Raw genomic sequence first — 15426 nt, forward strand, 5'->3', positions numbered from 1 at the left:
CAGCCAGTGCTGCTGGAGGGGAGCAGGGACTTGGAGGGAGGGAGAACCTCAGGACAGCCCTGTGGAGCCAGGCCCTCTGCCACCTCCAGTCTTGTTTCCATTTTTTCATCTTTCACTCCTGGCTGGTTGCAGGCTTGGTGCGGGGGCATTTAGCAGTTTGGAGTCAGCGGTGTCCATATGGTGGAAGATGCGGGGGCAAACATCGATAGAGATTTTTCTATCGAAGCAAACCTTAGCAAAATGCATGATTTTCCTCTTAATGACTTTGCAGGCTGGAGTCAGCAGGACAGGGTGGTGTGACTGGGGAACGTGCTGTGTCTGCGCTTGTGGCTTGTTGTGAATAGCTTAATGGAGACTTGGATATTGGGAAGCTCTTGATTGAGACCTTTTGCTTCTCTCTTACAGCATCATCATGACAACAGAGAAGAGTCTTGCGGCGGACGCTGACAGTTCGGAGCAACAGCAAGCCAAGGAGGAGGGAGGAGCTGCTGAAACACAAAAACAAGAGGCTGCCCTAGAGGAAGGGGCTCAGCAGAGGCCGGAGGGACAGGCTGCAGTGGGGCAGAAGCAGAAGGCCTCCAACGGCGATACACCCACGCAGGAGGAGCAGAGCAAGAAGGAACGGCGCACCTCTGAGGGCCGGGGTATCTCCCGCATCTTCTCATCCTTTCTCAGGAGGCCCAAGTCTCAGGTGTCCGAAGAGGACAAAGACACTGATGCTCCCAAAGAGGTGGGAGGTGACCAGAAAGACCCGGGATTAGGAGCCAGCCCTGATGAAGACATCCTGGTGAAAGCCCCGATTGCAGCTCCTGAGCCTGAGCTCAAAACCGATCCCTCGCTAGATCTCCATTCCTTAAGCAGTGCAGAAACACAGGTAAGACACCCCTCTCCGTGGGGCGTGCTCCTTCTGTTCTTGAAAATGTGTCTTTCTAGCCAAAACTGTAAAAACTTCATGTCCTATGGTGGGAAGCTTGATCAGAAAAACTCCTGAGATGCTGAAAAGGCTCTCGTCAGCTCCTGGTGTTGTGTCACCTACTCCCCGCGCTTGCATTCCTCTCCCAGACAGGAATGTCCCAGCAGTTGTACTCACGCTTCACAGCACAACTTAGAATGCCCTGTCCTGACTCTTTACTCTGCTGAGGCTTGAGAAGTCATGTCAGGACTGAGGTTCAGATTCGTAATTCATGACAGAGCAGTTGCTCATCGGGGTGTCCTTGGTGTGTGCGGGATAAAGGAGATAGCAAGAGGATGCGGATTGGGGAAGGGGTTTCTTCAACTTCAGGAGCGCAGACATGCCATTTCAGGACTTGCTCAGTCCGGGCTGGTGCTGAGCCTGCCAAATAGAAATGTTTTCTGCTTATGCATCATGTGGGCAGGAATTTCTGCAGAGCACGGGGCCTGAGCCCAGCTCCTGGAGCTGGCTGATGCCTGCACTTTACAGCCAGGGTCAGTTTTCAGGCAAAATTTAAAGTTTTTAAAGCACGATAGAAATGGAGACGTTCCCAGAGCTGCAGCTGGTTATTGCTGGGAGGGGGTTGGTTTTCTTATTCTTGGGTACCTGCAGCATTCCTGTTATTAGTGTGACTGCCCACAGTTTGAGACAGGCGGGAGCCCCATCCCCTGAGCTGGGGGTTTCTCACAGCCCAACCAACCTGTGTGTGTTGCTGGCGTCCCCAGTAAAATCTGGGTTACTTACCGCCTTACGCTCTGACTGGGCTCTGGAGAGCTGTTCCTCATCTGCAACCTCTGACTTCTGGAGCAGCACTGCGCAAGTTAGAGCATTGCCCACTGCAGGCGGTAACTGTAAATCCACCTCCTGAAAACTACAAAGTTGTAGAGGAGGAGGAGGTAGCATCATTTTTTGAAATTTTTCTCCCAAATTTCTGAGCCTGCGAAAACCATGGGACGATCTCTGCTGGCGTTTTGTACCTCTGAGGGCTTGGATTAGCAGGGTGGAGAGGAGCTGGAAATTTTCATGCAATTCCAGCCCAGAAGTTGTGTCTTCAAGAGGAAGTGAATGATTTTTTTCTCTGTTTAACTGTGGTTTGCTGCTGCTGAGCTCATATGAGGCACCCACAGCCTTCCTTCACCGTGGGCTGTTTGTTTCAGGCGAAGCATTTGTGCTGCTTTTTTTCAGTTCTTATTTTAGATCAACGTCAGTGGCTTTTTGAACTGTGACACTCGGCAGATATTTCTGCTGTGAAAGCATTTGTGAGGTGCTGCCTGTTTGATAAATGCTGACCAACGGGCATTACGAGCTTTGACTGAGTCCCTGCTCCCGATTGTCCCAGCCCTGCTGGAACAGAAGTCAGCAGCTTGTGGACATTATTTAGTTTTTAAATACCTCCGTGCGGTTGTGCCTGGGTCTGATTTCATGAGATGCGATGGGCTGAAAAGACGGGGTTTTGCTCTTCCTCTGCCATGGCCATGTTTCCCTGCTGCATCGAGCCACTTCCAGCACTTGTCAGAGCCTGTCGTGAACTCGTTTAACCTGCTGAAATGGCAGTAGAAAAAAAACCCCAGCTTCCTTCCTCCTCCAGTCCCCAAACTGCTGCTCTTTCTGCTATTTTAGGGAATTAAACTGGCTTGCAAAGTGCTTCATAGGCAGAGGGAGAGTGGCATGAAGGCTGCCTGCCCTTTTTGGAAGCAGAGAGCTGCTCAGTCAGCTCAGACAGCCGTGCAATCTCAGCACTGACACCCCCTTTTAATGCCACTGCTGCCATACTGGGGGCCAGCGCACTGGGGCAAAGCCTGTCGCCCAGCGCAGCAGTGGGAGCACGGGGGCCCTTGCAGTGGGTGTCTGGTCTAGAAAGGGAAAAACTTACTAGTCCAAAAGGTGCTGTCATTGAGACTATGAAGATTTCCATGATGTGATCTGCCCTGGTTTCTCCAATCAACCCTCTTTCCTTTTTTATTACATTCTTTATTAAATGAGAATGACTTGAAGGGCTTTAAAAATTAATAAAGAATCATAAAACTGTTGAATGGTTTGAGTTGGAAGGGTCCTTCAAGGTCACCCAGCCCAACCCCCTGCAGGGAGCAGGGACATCTGCACCCAGAGCAGGGGGCTCAGAGCACCAAGGGCCAACCTGACCTGGGATGGGGCCAGGGATGGGGCTTCTCCCACCTCCTGGGGCAACCTGGGTCAGGGTCTCACCACCCTCAGCAGAAACAATCTCTTCCTTCTCTCTGGTCTGACTCTCCCTCTGTCAGTATAACCCATCAGCCCTTGTCCTGTCCCCACAGCCCCTCCCCAGCTTTCTGACAGCCCCTTGAAGCACTGAAAGGTGAAAGACCACACTAAGGTCTCCCTGGAGCCTTCTCCTCTCCAGGCTGAATATCATTACCTTGCCCTACTCAAAGCAGCAGCTCCAGGTCCGGGGTTACACCTTTAAGTCAAGATAACTAGTTCTGGGCTGAGATCCCAGCCCTGTAGCGCACTTGTACAAAGCTTGTTTCATGTGATGGTTTAGTTTTGCTTGACATGTCTAAACTGCAACCGGGGTGCTGGGGGGCCTTCAGCCTGCGCAGGAGGAGAGGAGGGACGAGCAGGAGCCGGACAGCAGAGACCTCGGGGGCAAGGAAGGAGAGGAAGCGAAGGAAGAGTGTGCCAAGCCAGAGCCGAAACAAGAGACTCCGGAGACCAAAGCAGAGAAGGATTTGAAAGCTGCCCAGAAAGCAGTAAAAAGGCACAGAAACATGTACTGCAAAGTCGTCTTGCTGGATGACACCATTTTTGAGTGCTCCATGGACGTAAGTACTCCAAGGATTTGTTTTTGCTTTTCCTCTTTCCCCTCTCCTCTTGAAAAATCACCACAAACATGATTTAATTTGCTGCCAGTGAATTACCTGACAGGCTGTGCTGCAGGACAACCCTGCTGTGAGCTGTAACAAACTTATTCAGTGCGTTCTGAAAATCGCCAGGTGCCCAGGAATCGTTTATTTTATTGTTCTACGATTTGCAAAGACAGGAAATTTGGGAAAAAAAGTTCCCTTACTTGCTGTTCATCTCCTTTCTTGTTTGTATCAGACTAGAGTTCAGGTTTGTCTCCTAGGCTGGAGTTGTCTCCACGCCTTTTGCCCCTTTCCTTTGAGTAATACGAGTTCTCCCGTTGATTTCTGCTTTCCTGTTGACCCAGGGTGCCGTCGCCTGTCGAGCTGCTGGCTCACACACCTCCTAGAGCTCGGATGTAAAGACAAACGTGCTGTGTTTAGCCTGCAGTTGAAAATATTTGCAGTAAACAATTTGAAATGATTATGTTGACTTCAAGCGCTGCAAACCCCTTCATCTGAGAGCTTTTCTCCTCCTCTATTCTGTGCGTTCTCTCACAGGGCTCTCTTGCTGCCAGGGCAATAAAAAGCTTGCAGAAATCCCCATTTCAGTATTGAAGTACTTGTCTGGAATATTAATAATCTGGTACTTACCATTCGAGCATATTTCCATCAGCTTGTTTTTCTCCAGTCCCGCTGGCTAAGTGGGCCAGGAGAGGGTATGTGGGCACAGGGCTCCTTGTGAAAGCAGTTACCTTGGGTGATCCTGGACAAGTAGGTCAGCGTTTGTGTAACAGTGTCGCTGCTAGTACTGCCTGGGATCAGCTCGCAGCTTCACCGCCCTGGCTGCCTTCCCCCTCGCCGGGGATTTGGTGTGCAGCCCCTGAAAGGAGACCATTCCCTGAGGTGCTGTGGTGTCAGGCATGAGTTTGCTGCGGCAACACCATCAGATACCAACGGGCTGCGAGGATGCTGGTGACAGGAGAGCTGCTGGTGGTGCGGTTGGTCTTGACTGGAGCAGGATGTTAGAAGTCTCTTTCGAGGGGTCACGGTGGGCACTGCAGGGAGGATTAGGAGAGGCTGAGATCCTCTAGACTTGGCATGTTCCCTTGGCTTTAACCCCAGTGTGATCCTACTTTAGCAGTTAAGACTTAACTGAGAAGGAATTGCAGAGGAGTGGGCGAAGACCAGCACAGGTGCCTTCTCCAGGAGGACTGAGTGCTTTTAGGCCTGTTTTCCAGTTGGCCATGGAAGGGTTTTAATTCCTCTATGTCTTCAAGTGCTGGTTCCTCGAGAACAGGCTAACACATTCCTGTAGAGTCCCAAGAAATGGGCTGAGGACCTTACAGCTGGAGGACTGGCATGAAACAGGGTGGTGGTCTTGGAGCAGTCACCATGCAGATGTGCTAACAGCAGAGACACGGGCACAAGTGATGCATCAATAAAGCTGGTTTTGCATCACTGCAGCCGCACTTTCTTTTCAGCTAAGCCTCCAATAGAATCACCTGCCTGTGGCTACCATAGTTCTGTGCCTCGGGGATGTTTTCCTGCATGCTTTTGGACTAAAAGGATATCTGTTCCCAGGGCCAGTTCACTTCTGCAAGATTTGGGGGAGAAAAAACAAAGAGGAGGAGGTAGGAATGCTCAGAGTGTATTTCTCGAGGCAAGAATTTCTGTGCTAAGCAGCTTTCGGTGCAAAAGGCACAGCTGGAGAAGCTCGGTTTCATCAGTGGGTCAGGTTGTTGAAAGGGTCATGGAAATGATGGTCTCTGACGCTGCTTCTTTGGTGACCCTGCTGAAGCAGGTTGCCCCCAAAGTGGGAGACTGTAGCAGTGGGCTGCAGCAGCAGTTTCATACTCCGTGTTGATCACTTTTTGATCACTGCCTTGTTGTCTAGCAGCCTGGAGCTGAGAGATGTCAGTGCAGTAGGTGCACTTCGGGAGGGAAAATCTGTACAGATCCTTGGTGTTTATGGAGTCGTGTCACAAAGCTCAGCTGTGGGTGCTCCAGCCACAGAGCTGGTGGTAGCAGAGAGCCACTGCAGTTCCCATTGCCTCTCTGGTTTGAATTTTTACACCTGATGCTCATTCCTGTAAGGGTTCGTTGCTCGGACACCGCCAGGAGATCTGATTTGAGCTATCCAGGGATTTTCCCCCTTCTTGGCAGCGTATGGTGTGGTTTGATGATGACCCCTTCTCCCTGAATGAGGGCAGGCAACAACCAGCCTGTCCTACAAAATTTCTTCTGTCTATTTGCAGAAACATGCTAAGGGACAGGAGCTACTTAAAAAAGTCTGTGACCACCTCAATCTCCTGGAAGAAGACTACTTCGGCTTGGCCATATGGGACACACCGACCTCCAGGGTAAGCAGCTGCCGCTGGTGTGTTCTGCACCTGGAGGGGGGTTCAGCTCTTTCAAAGGATCATCTCCCCCAGGGAGGAGGTGCTGCATAAGCTCTTCTTAAAACTCCTTTTGGTGCCCTTCCCCCCCGAAAGACAAAGAGGATCATCAGAGAGGCAGAAATTGTGAAGAAATGACTACAGGAGGGTGGATTTTAGTAAAAAAGCTGCATGAACTTGGATCTTCACCTGGAGAAAATTCATTATATTAGTTTACTGCAAAATGATGCCATTAATTTGTAACAGCTCGGAAAGTTAGGGGAAGGTAAGGCTTTCCTCACTCTAGAAAAGCAGCAGGTCTTTTTTATTGTAATTTTAAGAAGAGACTAACTACTCTTAGGCTGTAGAAGCCTCGAGTTGCCAGGCTGCAGGAGGACTTGAAGGTCCTGGAGCCTGTGGTCACCAAACGGAGCTGACTGCCCTGCCACAGGGTCACTTGGGCTCGGAGCCCTGCAGAGCAGTTTGCCATCGAGGCTTTACCCTGTGAAAGAACACGCCTGACTCTTCATTCCAAAACTCTTACTCATGTGGTTTCAGTGTAAGGTCTTTGTTTGGTCAGACTCAAGCAGTGTCTTATCTTTTAAACCCTTGGTTACGCTTTAACTCAAAGCATTACTCAAGCTCTGTTTCATGGAGCCAAGAGCGTGCTCAACTGAAATCAAGTCCCTGCTTTTACGTCCTTTAGACCAGTCAGGCTGGTCCCCATTCTGACTCTTCCCACGTGTCACCTCCAGCAGTCGCTTACGGGCCAGGTTCCTACAGCTGACAGACATTGTCAATAAAGACTTAATAATTGCAATGGTGAATTTTTAATACACCAGCAAAATAATGCCCCATTGCTATCTGTGGCAGGCAGAGCTCAGTCTTGGCTTTGTTTTGCTGTCTCTAGTGTCTCGCTGTTTTCTTGCATGTCAAATCTCCATGCCTGGATTTTTACTCCAAGAGTTTGTTGTGCTCGCAGAGGGAGGGATCGGTGTGTGTGTAGATCCAATTAACAGCAGAAACAGTTCAGCTGGAGCAGCTCAGCTTCTCACACGAGCGCTGTGGGTAGCTCCTCGCTGCAGCTCCCGTGCCCCTGGGACTCGCTCTTCTCCCGTCCAGCCCTGCTGGCGTTGATTCTTCCCGGAGCAGAAGCGTGCACCTCCTTCCCCCCCAGCCGACAGGGGCTTAGTGAGGGGCTCTGCAGCTTTTGAACCGCAGCGACTGAAAACAAGCGGTTTTGTGAGATTTGTGTCCCACAGCTGGGAGCTGAGGGTGGTGAAGCCGCTGCGCATGGAGTTAGCTCCAGCACAGAGTCTACCCGGTGGAATCCTCGTTTGCTCTGATGGGGGAAAACACCGTTTGGGGGGGTTTGGGGTAATCTTTTTGGTTATGTTTCATTGAACTTTGAAATCAGAAGCTCCATCTCTCTTGTGGTGTAAATGAGACCCAACACTGATCCTGATTCACAGGTAGAAAAGGATCTAATAGGGAACCAGCGGATGAGCTCCTGCACCTCACCCGTCATGCACGTGTGTGATCCTGGCTAAGGAAGGGTTGTGTGTGGGTTTGATATTTAGGGAATAATCCTTCCTGGGGATGGACATTTTCCCATGTGGGAGCAGCAGAGGGTGACAGTGGGAATAGGACGTGGTGACAGCAGGTAGAGCAGCTGGTCGGTACCGAAGGAGCTTGGTGTTCCTGCTGCTTTGAAAGGGAGGGTTTTTTCCCACTGATTTGTGACACGGGGTGGGTGAAAGTGCTGTTAATTGCTGTCCCTGCCCTTGTCCGCTGGATCAAGCAGGGTGAGTGCCGAGGACGCGTGACTGCACCCCTGCTCAGCCATTGCCATGGCAGTGGTGGTACCAGCGTGGACCTGGAGATGCTCTGCTTAAAACCGTGGCCCTCAAAAGTCAGCAAGTGAGTTTGGTATCCCCAGATTTATAGGTTAGAGTGACAAGCATATAAAAAAGACAAGATTAAACTCAGGTATCACTCTCTCCCTGCCATGAAGTTACGTGTCCTTCTGGTCAAGGCAGATTAGCTTGGGGGATTCAGTGAGTTAATTCCTTCACCTTAGGAGACCGGCATGTCCAAATACTGCTGGTGAAAATGAAGGAGGTGGTTTGGTGTAGCCTCTCCATGAGGGCTATTAGCAGCGTGCCGTCGCCTTCAGTGCAGCAGACCCTGACCTCTGCAAAGGGAAAGGTTCAGGTTAGACATGCCGGGAGCTGCGCTGAGCGTGCTGGCAAAAGCAGGAGCTGTTTGTTAAGGTTTATGTTGCACCACCATCCCTCAAAACCCCAAATTACAGAGAAGGGGGGAAAAAGGATATATTTCTAAATTTGTAGCTGAGATAATTACTAGAAGCTTGAGTCATACTTAAAAGAGATGAAGTTTATGTCACGCTGCTGTAAAAGATTCCAGCCTTCCCCAGTGATGGGATGTTTTCACTCCTATTTCAGTGATTAAGTCGTTAAAAACCGTCACTAATAATAGAAATTCTTGGCGCTGTTTGTTCTGACCAGGGTAGATATGCAGTCAGGGTGCCTGAAATGAGTGCAAACATCCTATTTGTCTGCTTTTTTTTTTCCTCCTCCTTTTCCTCATGCCTCCCCTCACCCAGCAGGTGAAGGGCTGGAAATGTGCCCACTGACACCACAGACTGGAGTAAAAGTTGTGACAAACGCACCATCTCTCCAGTTTCCATGGCTGCGCTCGTGTCAATTGTTGTCTTTTTGTGGTATTTTTAGCAATTTGCAGTTTTCTGTGGTGTTTCTGGAATGTCTGTTAAACTGTGAATGTTTTTATCTTTTTACAGACGTGGCTGGATCCTGCCAAAGAAATCAAAAAGCAGGTTCATGGTAAGTAGATCAAATTTATCGTGTGGGTGAGTGTGGTTTCTCCCCCCTTCCCTAAACAAGTGTGGCTTTGGCAGGCGATCCAGGGGGGCCTGAGAATGGGTTAGAGTTCAAGTGAGGGTGTCTGGCAGGGATCAGCGCAAGTTCAAGCAGTCTGAGCATCCATTCACCGCTCCTTAAGTACTTAGTGATGCTCTGGATTGAGGGAAAAATGTCATTTCCTTGAGAAAACAGAGCTTGGGGTCTGTTTGCCTGGTGCAAACCCACACTGTCCTCGTGATGCTGAAACAGGAGATTTGCTCTCTCCTGGAGGATGGGAAAATAGATGTCAGTGGGAAGCATTTAAACCTCAAAGGAGACTGGGGGAGCTGGATTAAAACTGTGTGCTGTGGCAAAGTTTTATGGACTGGGAGGCTGTTTCGGGGTCCACATAGGGGGACTGGAATGATAAATGGCTCAGGTGGTGTCAGGGCAAATACCAGATGCTCTCCAAAGCTTTATTTTAAGGTCTGTTAGCACTAAATTAGTTCAAGATGAGGGCAGTGTCAGTTAAATAAATTGTAGAGGCTTTTGTTTTCTCTCAGGAGCAAGCCTGACTGCTTCAGAAGTGAAATACTGGTTTTTTGGAACTAAAATCCTATTTTGGGTATGCTTTCAGCGCAGAACAAAGCGTGTCATTCAGTACAGATTAGGGGGGAGACACCGCAGGGCTGTGGGGTAGGAAAAGCTCCTGGTCTTATCAGCTTCTCTTGGAGTCGATAGCAGGATGTGTGTAAAGGACATGAGCTGCCCCGGTCATGCTGTGCAGGTAAAAACTCGTAAGTGTAATGAGCAACCTGGAATCTGATCCCTGAGGTGGGATAAACGGCAAGTGATGCGAGTTTACTGGACTGTATGTTGAGGGTACACCTGTCTGCGCGTACACTGGTGTGAGTTGGTATAGGTGACTCTGCTACCTCCAATGTCTGTGAGGAATAACTGGTTTTGAGCTTGCATAATGCAAACCACACGCCTCGTGGTTAACCCCAGCTACGGTGTTGGGTGACAAGTAAATCCATGAGTGCTGCGTCTGCCCTTGTCCCTGCCTGAGATGGTGATGAATCTCTGAGAAGTGATTTGAGTGTTAAGGGGCGCAGCAGAGGGGGCAGTTGTAACTATGGAAATTACTCGGAGTGCTTAGTGGGTTGGTCAGGACTGGTTTCTGCGGGTAAATGTGGTTATTGTCAAGACAGAGTGACCCCTGAACTTGTCACCTGGACTGTCCATGCAACAGATAACACCAGCTCCAGGTGTGATTCTGTGGATGCTCCGTCCAGTTAATGCCTGTAAAGGTGCTATGCGAGGTTTGCAACAAGCTGGATTAGAGCATTTAGGTCTGGACTTGTAAAGCCCTTCCTGCCCCGGCGCTTGCTGGTTTCACCCAGAGGTTGATGCTTGTGTGGTGCTGAGTTTAAGCTGCGGTCTGAGCACCCCACCACGGTCCATTAGGCTGCTGAGTGGATTAACACATCTACCCTTTACCAGAAAGTTGAAAATTGGGTGGAGTGATGAAACAATTATAATGAATTAACCAATAGCATGCGCCTGACCTCTTCGTGAGTCTTTCTTCATGAAGAAATACCTGAGTAATTCAACTGCTTAGCAAGAAATTGAATTTCTTGCACTAGCTGTGGTTTATTCATGTGTATTTACCTGCCCTGCTTTGGTTTCTCCTCCCGTATCTTAACCCCTGGTCGACGAAATTGTGTTTTACGCCGTCTGCTGAGCAGCGGCAAGCTGTGCAGTCAGGGTGCTGATCTGCTGGCTGTACTGTGAAGAGCAGCTTGGATATCCCCATCTCGTTTTGTAACAACCGGCTATCACAGAGCTCTTCCGGTGTGTTCATTTTCCTCAACCTCTCTGTATTGCAGGAGGCCCCTGGGATTTTACCTTCAACGTCAAGTTCTACCCACCGGACCCGGCACAGCTGACAGAGGACATCACCAGGCGAGTTACCGGGGAGCCTTGCTGCCAGCCGGGGAGCTCGCTCAGCAGAGCAGCCAGTGTCGAACAGACTTCTAGTTTTAATACTTGGGTGGTTTTCCATCCTTCAGCACGGAGATCAGATTGTGTCATGGTTAGGGGAGGTTTTAGTTTGGTTAGTTTAGCGGATGTGAGGGATGTTCCCACTCTCCACTGAACTCTACACATGTAAAGCAGCATCATGTATAATCCTGGCATGTGTGTTTGTATAGAAAAGTCAGTTTTTGTTTAAAACCAAGATTTTCTAACCATAAGGGTCCTCTACACCCTTTGTAAGAGTGGAGGTGGCCTTAACCACTCCTATCCTCCACGGTGTTTACTGTGAGATTGTTAATAATAAATAAATAAAAATACAGGTAGAAGTTAGAAACAAGCATTGTGCTGCATTCCTCAGTGGCACGAGAAAGATATTCTGTTTGAGCCTCAAGTTTCTGAAGTTTCTCTGTGCTCTCTGTAAATGATATTTTGCCTGTTTCCCTCCCCAGGTATTACTTGTGTCTACAGCTTAGACAAGACATCATCAAGGGGCGGCTGCCCTGTTCCTTTGCCACTCTGGCTCTGCTGGGTTCCTACACGGTCCAGTCCGAGTTGGGAGACTACGATCCTGATCTGCACAGCCCGGATTACGTCACCGAATTCAAACTGGCCCCAAACCAGACAAAAGAGCTTGAAGAGAAGGTTGTGGAGCTTCATAAAACATACAGGTAAGGTGTGGCAGCTGGAGGACTTGTTCACGCCTGAAATCATGGGCCTTTCTGGTGTTTTCTCCACCTCTGTGGTTGCTTCTGGGCTCCTGCTGTCCCCTTTTTTTTATGTTGGCAGCAGAAGCGTTAGCAGTAAGGTCTGAGTTTTCAGCTGCTGAGAACAGCAGCCTTTTAAAACAGATCTAGTACTTTGTACCAAAATCTTTCTAGAAGCTGAAATTATTTTTTCCTGCAGGAAGAAGAAACTGGTTTTGGAAAACAGATGCAGAGTCAGGCAATTGTTTATTAACAAATGCTCTTTTTCAACAGTATAGCCATGAAAGGGAGTTTGATTTCCTGTGAAAATACAAAGTTTTAACCTTGCCCATTAGGCAGGTGTAATAAAATACTTGCTTTGGGATTTGGGTAATTTCTGGAGTGCAGTCTGGTTGGAGCAGATCTCATCGCCCTGTGTATGCACTGTAGCCTACAGCGGGTTTGGGTTTTGCTGCTGTCACGTTTAATGAGTAACACGCTCCAGCGTGGAAGCGTTCCAGCTGATTCAGGAGGTAGAAGCCTGCGGTTGGGCTCTCCTCCTCCTGCTTCCCAGCACAGCCATGACCTGGGCAGATGTGTCTTGTTCAGGTAGGGCCGAAGGACTCCTGGGTGTCCCCCAGGTACCAGATTAAAGGGTGACTGTAACAAACCTCTTCCTCATCTTGTTTTGAGCTTATGTTCAGAGGTGCTGTTGCATGCTTGTGTTGCAGGAGCTGTGTGGGCCTGAGGGCTGGCCTGGAGATCCACCAGCCAGCAGCTTCTGCATCCTCCCAGGGATCCATTTGGGTTTTAAGGGGGAAAAAAGCAAGCCCATAAAACCACTTCGTGATACCGAGGCCGGTGATACCAGCAGCCCATTGACCTGCAGAAAGCTGCTGGCTGCTGCACTGATAAGGAGAACAGAGCAAAGACGAGACCTTCTTGCAGGCAGCTGGGAGCTAATAACCTGAGTGTGGTAGAGCAGGGGGATGTGTGCCCTGGCTGTGACCAAAGCTACAATTAACACCTTGCTGAACCCCGCAAATCAATACCTTAAATTGATTCCTCTCCATTTGCACCAAGAGGAGAGGAAATGAGGGAAAATAAGTAGTGGGCTGCTGACAGGCTTCGTGACTTGGAGTCAGAGGCCGTTAGCTGTGCTGGAAGTGGCAGATCACATTGCTGAATTATTCATGGCTTCATTAGAAGGATGTTCCAGGTATAGGATGGAGTTATATTTAATCTGCTCGTGCCTGCAGGAGGAAGCAGTATGTACCCATTTAATTTCTGGTCCGTATTCTAGGAACATTAAACTGCCAGAGGGTTTTCAGTGGGAAAGCTCAGCTAAACCATCCTCTGGCTCTTGTGACTCAATTTGCAAAGCACAAGGCACGTGCTGGATACGGCGACTGCTCCGGGGTCTTTCCTAGAGGATTGTCCTTCCAGTTGTCTTTGTCTGCCCAGTCTCCCAGCACTAAAACCTCCATTTACATCGCACACGGGACGTATGCGAGTGCTCAGTAAAGAAGACATCAAAGCAGGGAGCGAAATGAAATGCACATGGCTGAATACGCTCCCGACAGAGCCCTCATATGCACCTCGTACACCAGGAATTATTAACAAGGGCACTTCAATACCGTTGATAATAGGCTCCATTATGATGTTTCTGTTAAGCAAAGTTGTGCTGCGTTGCCCCTCCTGCAGATGGGACCATCTGTTCCCAGAAAATGTCTCATTCATCGGGTCTGCCCCAGTAGGAATTGCTGCCGAGGGGTCTCAGCTGGCCACACGTTTAATTTGGAGAACAATAGCTGGGTTTGAGCGGTGTGGAGGCAGGAGGTCTGGCAGGATGGGATCTGTCACCGTCTGCCTTCAGCTGAGTTGGTGTTTCTTCCACTGACCCAAGTTTTGGACCCTGTACCGTACTTCCTCGCTTTCTTCCCTAGTGTCTGTCCTGCTCCACTGAAATGAGGCGTGTTTGTTTTATGAGAGTGTCTTGAAGCACAAATTTCTATTGAAAGCAAAAGAAAATCTAACGAGTAAATGGGTTTGTGAAGTCTGATCTGTCCCCTCCTAAAAGCCCTTTGTCTGTTTCCCCAGATCCATGACTCCAGCCCAAGCAGACCTGGAATTTCTTGAGAATGCAAAAAAGCTGTCGATGTATGGAGTCGACCTTCACCAAGCCAAGGTGAGAATCAGCGTGTGTGCACCCGCCTGTGAGTTTTTTAATTTGACCATCCTCCCCTTGCAGGAGCAAGTTTACCTATTTCAGGAGGTTCCTTTTGAAAGATCTGGGAAGTATGGAAATACAGCCATGCACAGAAACGCCTCTGACGCTGTCACAAGTGTTAGAAGAGAAGTGATTCTCTCCAGTTTTTTTTTTTCTGTATTACAGTAAGTTTTACAAAGCTGCTGATGTAGACAAGTCCTCACTCTGAGGAACTTAGAATAAGGCTCTGACTCTGCAAGGTGAGCCAGGCTGCTCAGACTCTAGCTGAGTCCTTGGAGCAAAAAGCATCGCAGGAGAGTTCCACAGAAGGGAGGAGGCTGTGAGGAGAAACAGGGAGGAAAAGCAAGCCGGGCCCTCGCTGGCTGGGAGCTGGAGGCTGAGGTCTGGGTGGTGGTGCGAGGAACTCAGGATGAGATCAAAGGGATAATTTGTAGGAGAGATGTTGACCCGAAACTTGTATCCCTGACACTGCTTCAATCCTCACGTGCTTTCCCAGGACTTGGAAGGAGTGGATATCACTCTGGGAGTCTGTTCCAGTGGCCTTCTTGTTTACAAAGATAAACTGAGAATCAACCGCTTCCCTTGGCCCAAAGTCCTGAAGATTTCCTACAAACGCAGCAGCTTCTTCATTAAGATTCGGCCAGGGGAGGTATGTTGTGATTCTTTTGCGCTCCTGTCGTCTTTAACTGCCTTCTGGTTATCACCAGAGAGTGTGTGTCACTGAAACGGAGTGTGGGACGGATGAGCTTTCCTCTGAATGGGTTTTTCACACTCTCTGGGCTTTCTGATTTTACACTCTCTGGGGTTTCTGATCTCCGCTTGGTGGTAAGTTGAGGCAGAGCCGGCTGAGCTGAGGCTATAAACCAGCGGGTCACAATGTGAACTTGTGTCATCTAGCACCACCTCCTGGCACCGCGTGGTATTCCCAGCATCCAGAGGAGACCAGTGGGAAGGTCACAGTTGGAACTGGGAGAGGACCAACTCTTTTTTGTGGAAATGGGGCAAGGCAAAGGCTCTTTGTCTCACTTAGGAAAAAATAATATGGACGCACACCTTTTCCATGGGGCTGCTGCAGGGAGGGGGTGGCTGCCCTGACGCTGCCTCTCATGAGAAGGGAGATCCCTGGAGCAGCCTGCTTACAGTGGGGGCAAGGCTACAATGGGGGGCTGCCTTCTTCCTCCTCTTCCTCCTCTTGCTTCCACTGCCATGACCCAGCCTTGCAGGGAGGTAGGGTTTGACCCCATCCCGCAGCTGGGCAGTGTGACGGGGAGGTAGATGAGGCCCGGGCTTGTGGCCAAGCTCTGTCTCTCCTCAGACCCGAGCTCCTTCTGCACATTGTGGAGAGTTCATCTGCTCTTGGGCTAGACCAGCAGTTTGTGCTGCAGTAGAACAGGCTGATGGGCTGGGGGCTAGACTCCTGCCCAATTTATTTCATGCTATACCTG

The 15426-nt window shown here is 49.6% G+C and overlaps 1 protein-coding gene across 1 annotated transcript; it reads left to right on the forward strand.

Annotated features, from left to right (window-relative positions):
• Positions 1-412: 412 nt before the first annotated feature.
• On the forward strand, positions 413-14630 carry EPB41 (erythrocyte membrane protein band 4.1; the record flags this gene model as incomplete). Its single annotated transcript, XM_010139423.1, has 8 exons — positions 413-874; positions 3523-3753; positions 6030-6134; positions 8971-9013; positions 10921-10996; positions 11518-11736; positions 13852-13939; positions 14478-14630. Coding segments are annotated over exons 1-8 (1377 nt in total), but the record flags the coding sequence as incomplete, so codon positions are not given.
• Positions 14631-15426: the final 796 nt, after the last annotated feature.

The sequence above is a fragment of the Buceros rhinoceros genome, unplaced genomic scaffold, assembly GCF_000710305.1.
Source record: "Buceros rhinoceros silvestris isolate BGI_N320 unplaced genomic scaffold, ASM71030v1 scaffold23667, whole genome shotgun sequence".
Lineage (NCBI taxonomy): Eukaryota > Metazoa > Chordata > Aves > Bucerotiformes > Bucerotidae > Buceros > Buceros rhinoceros.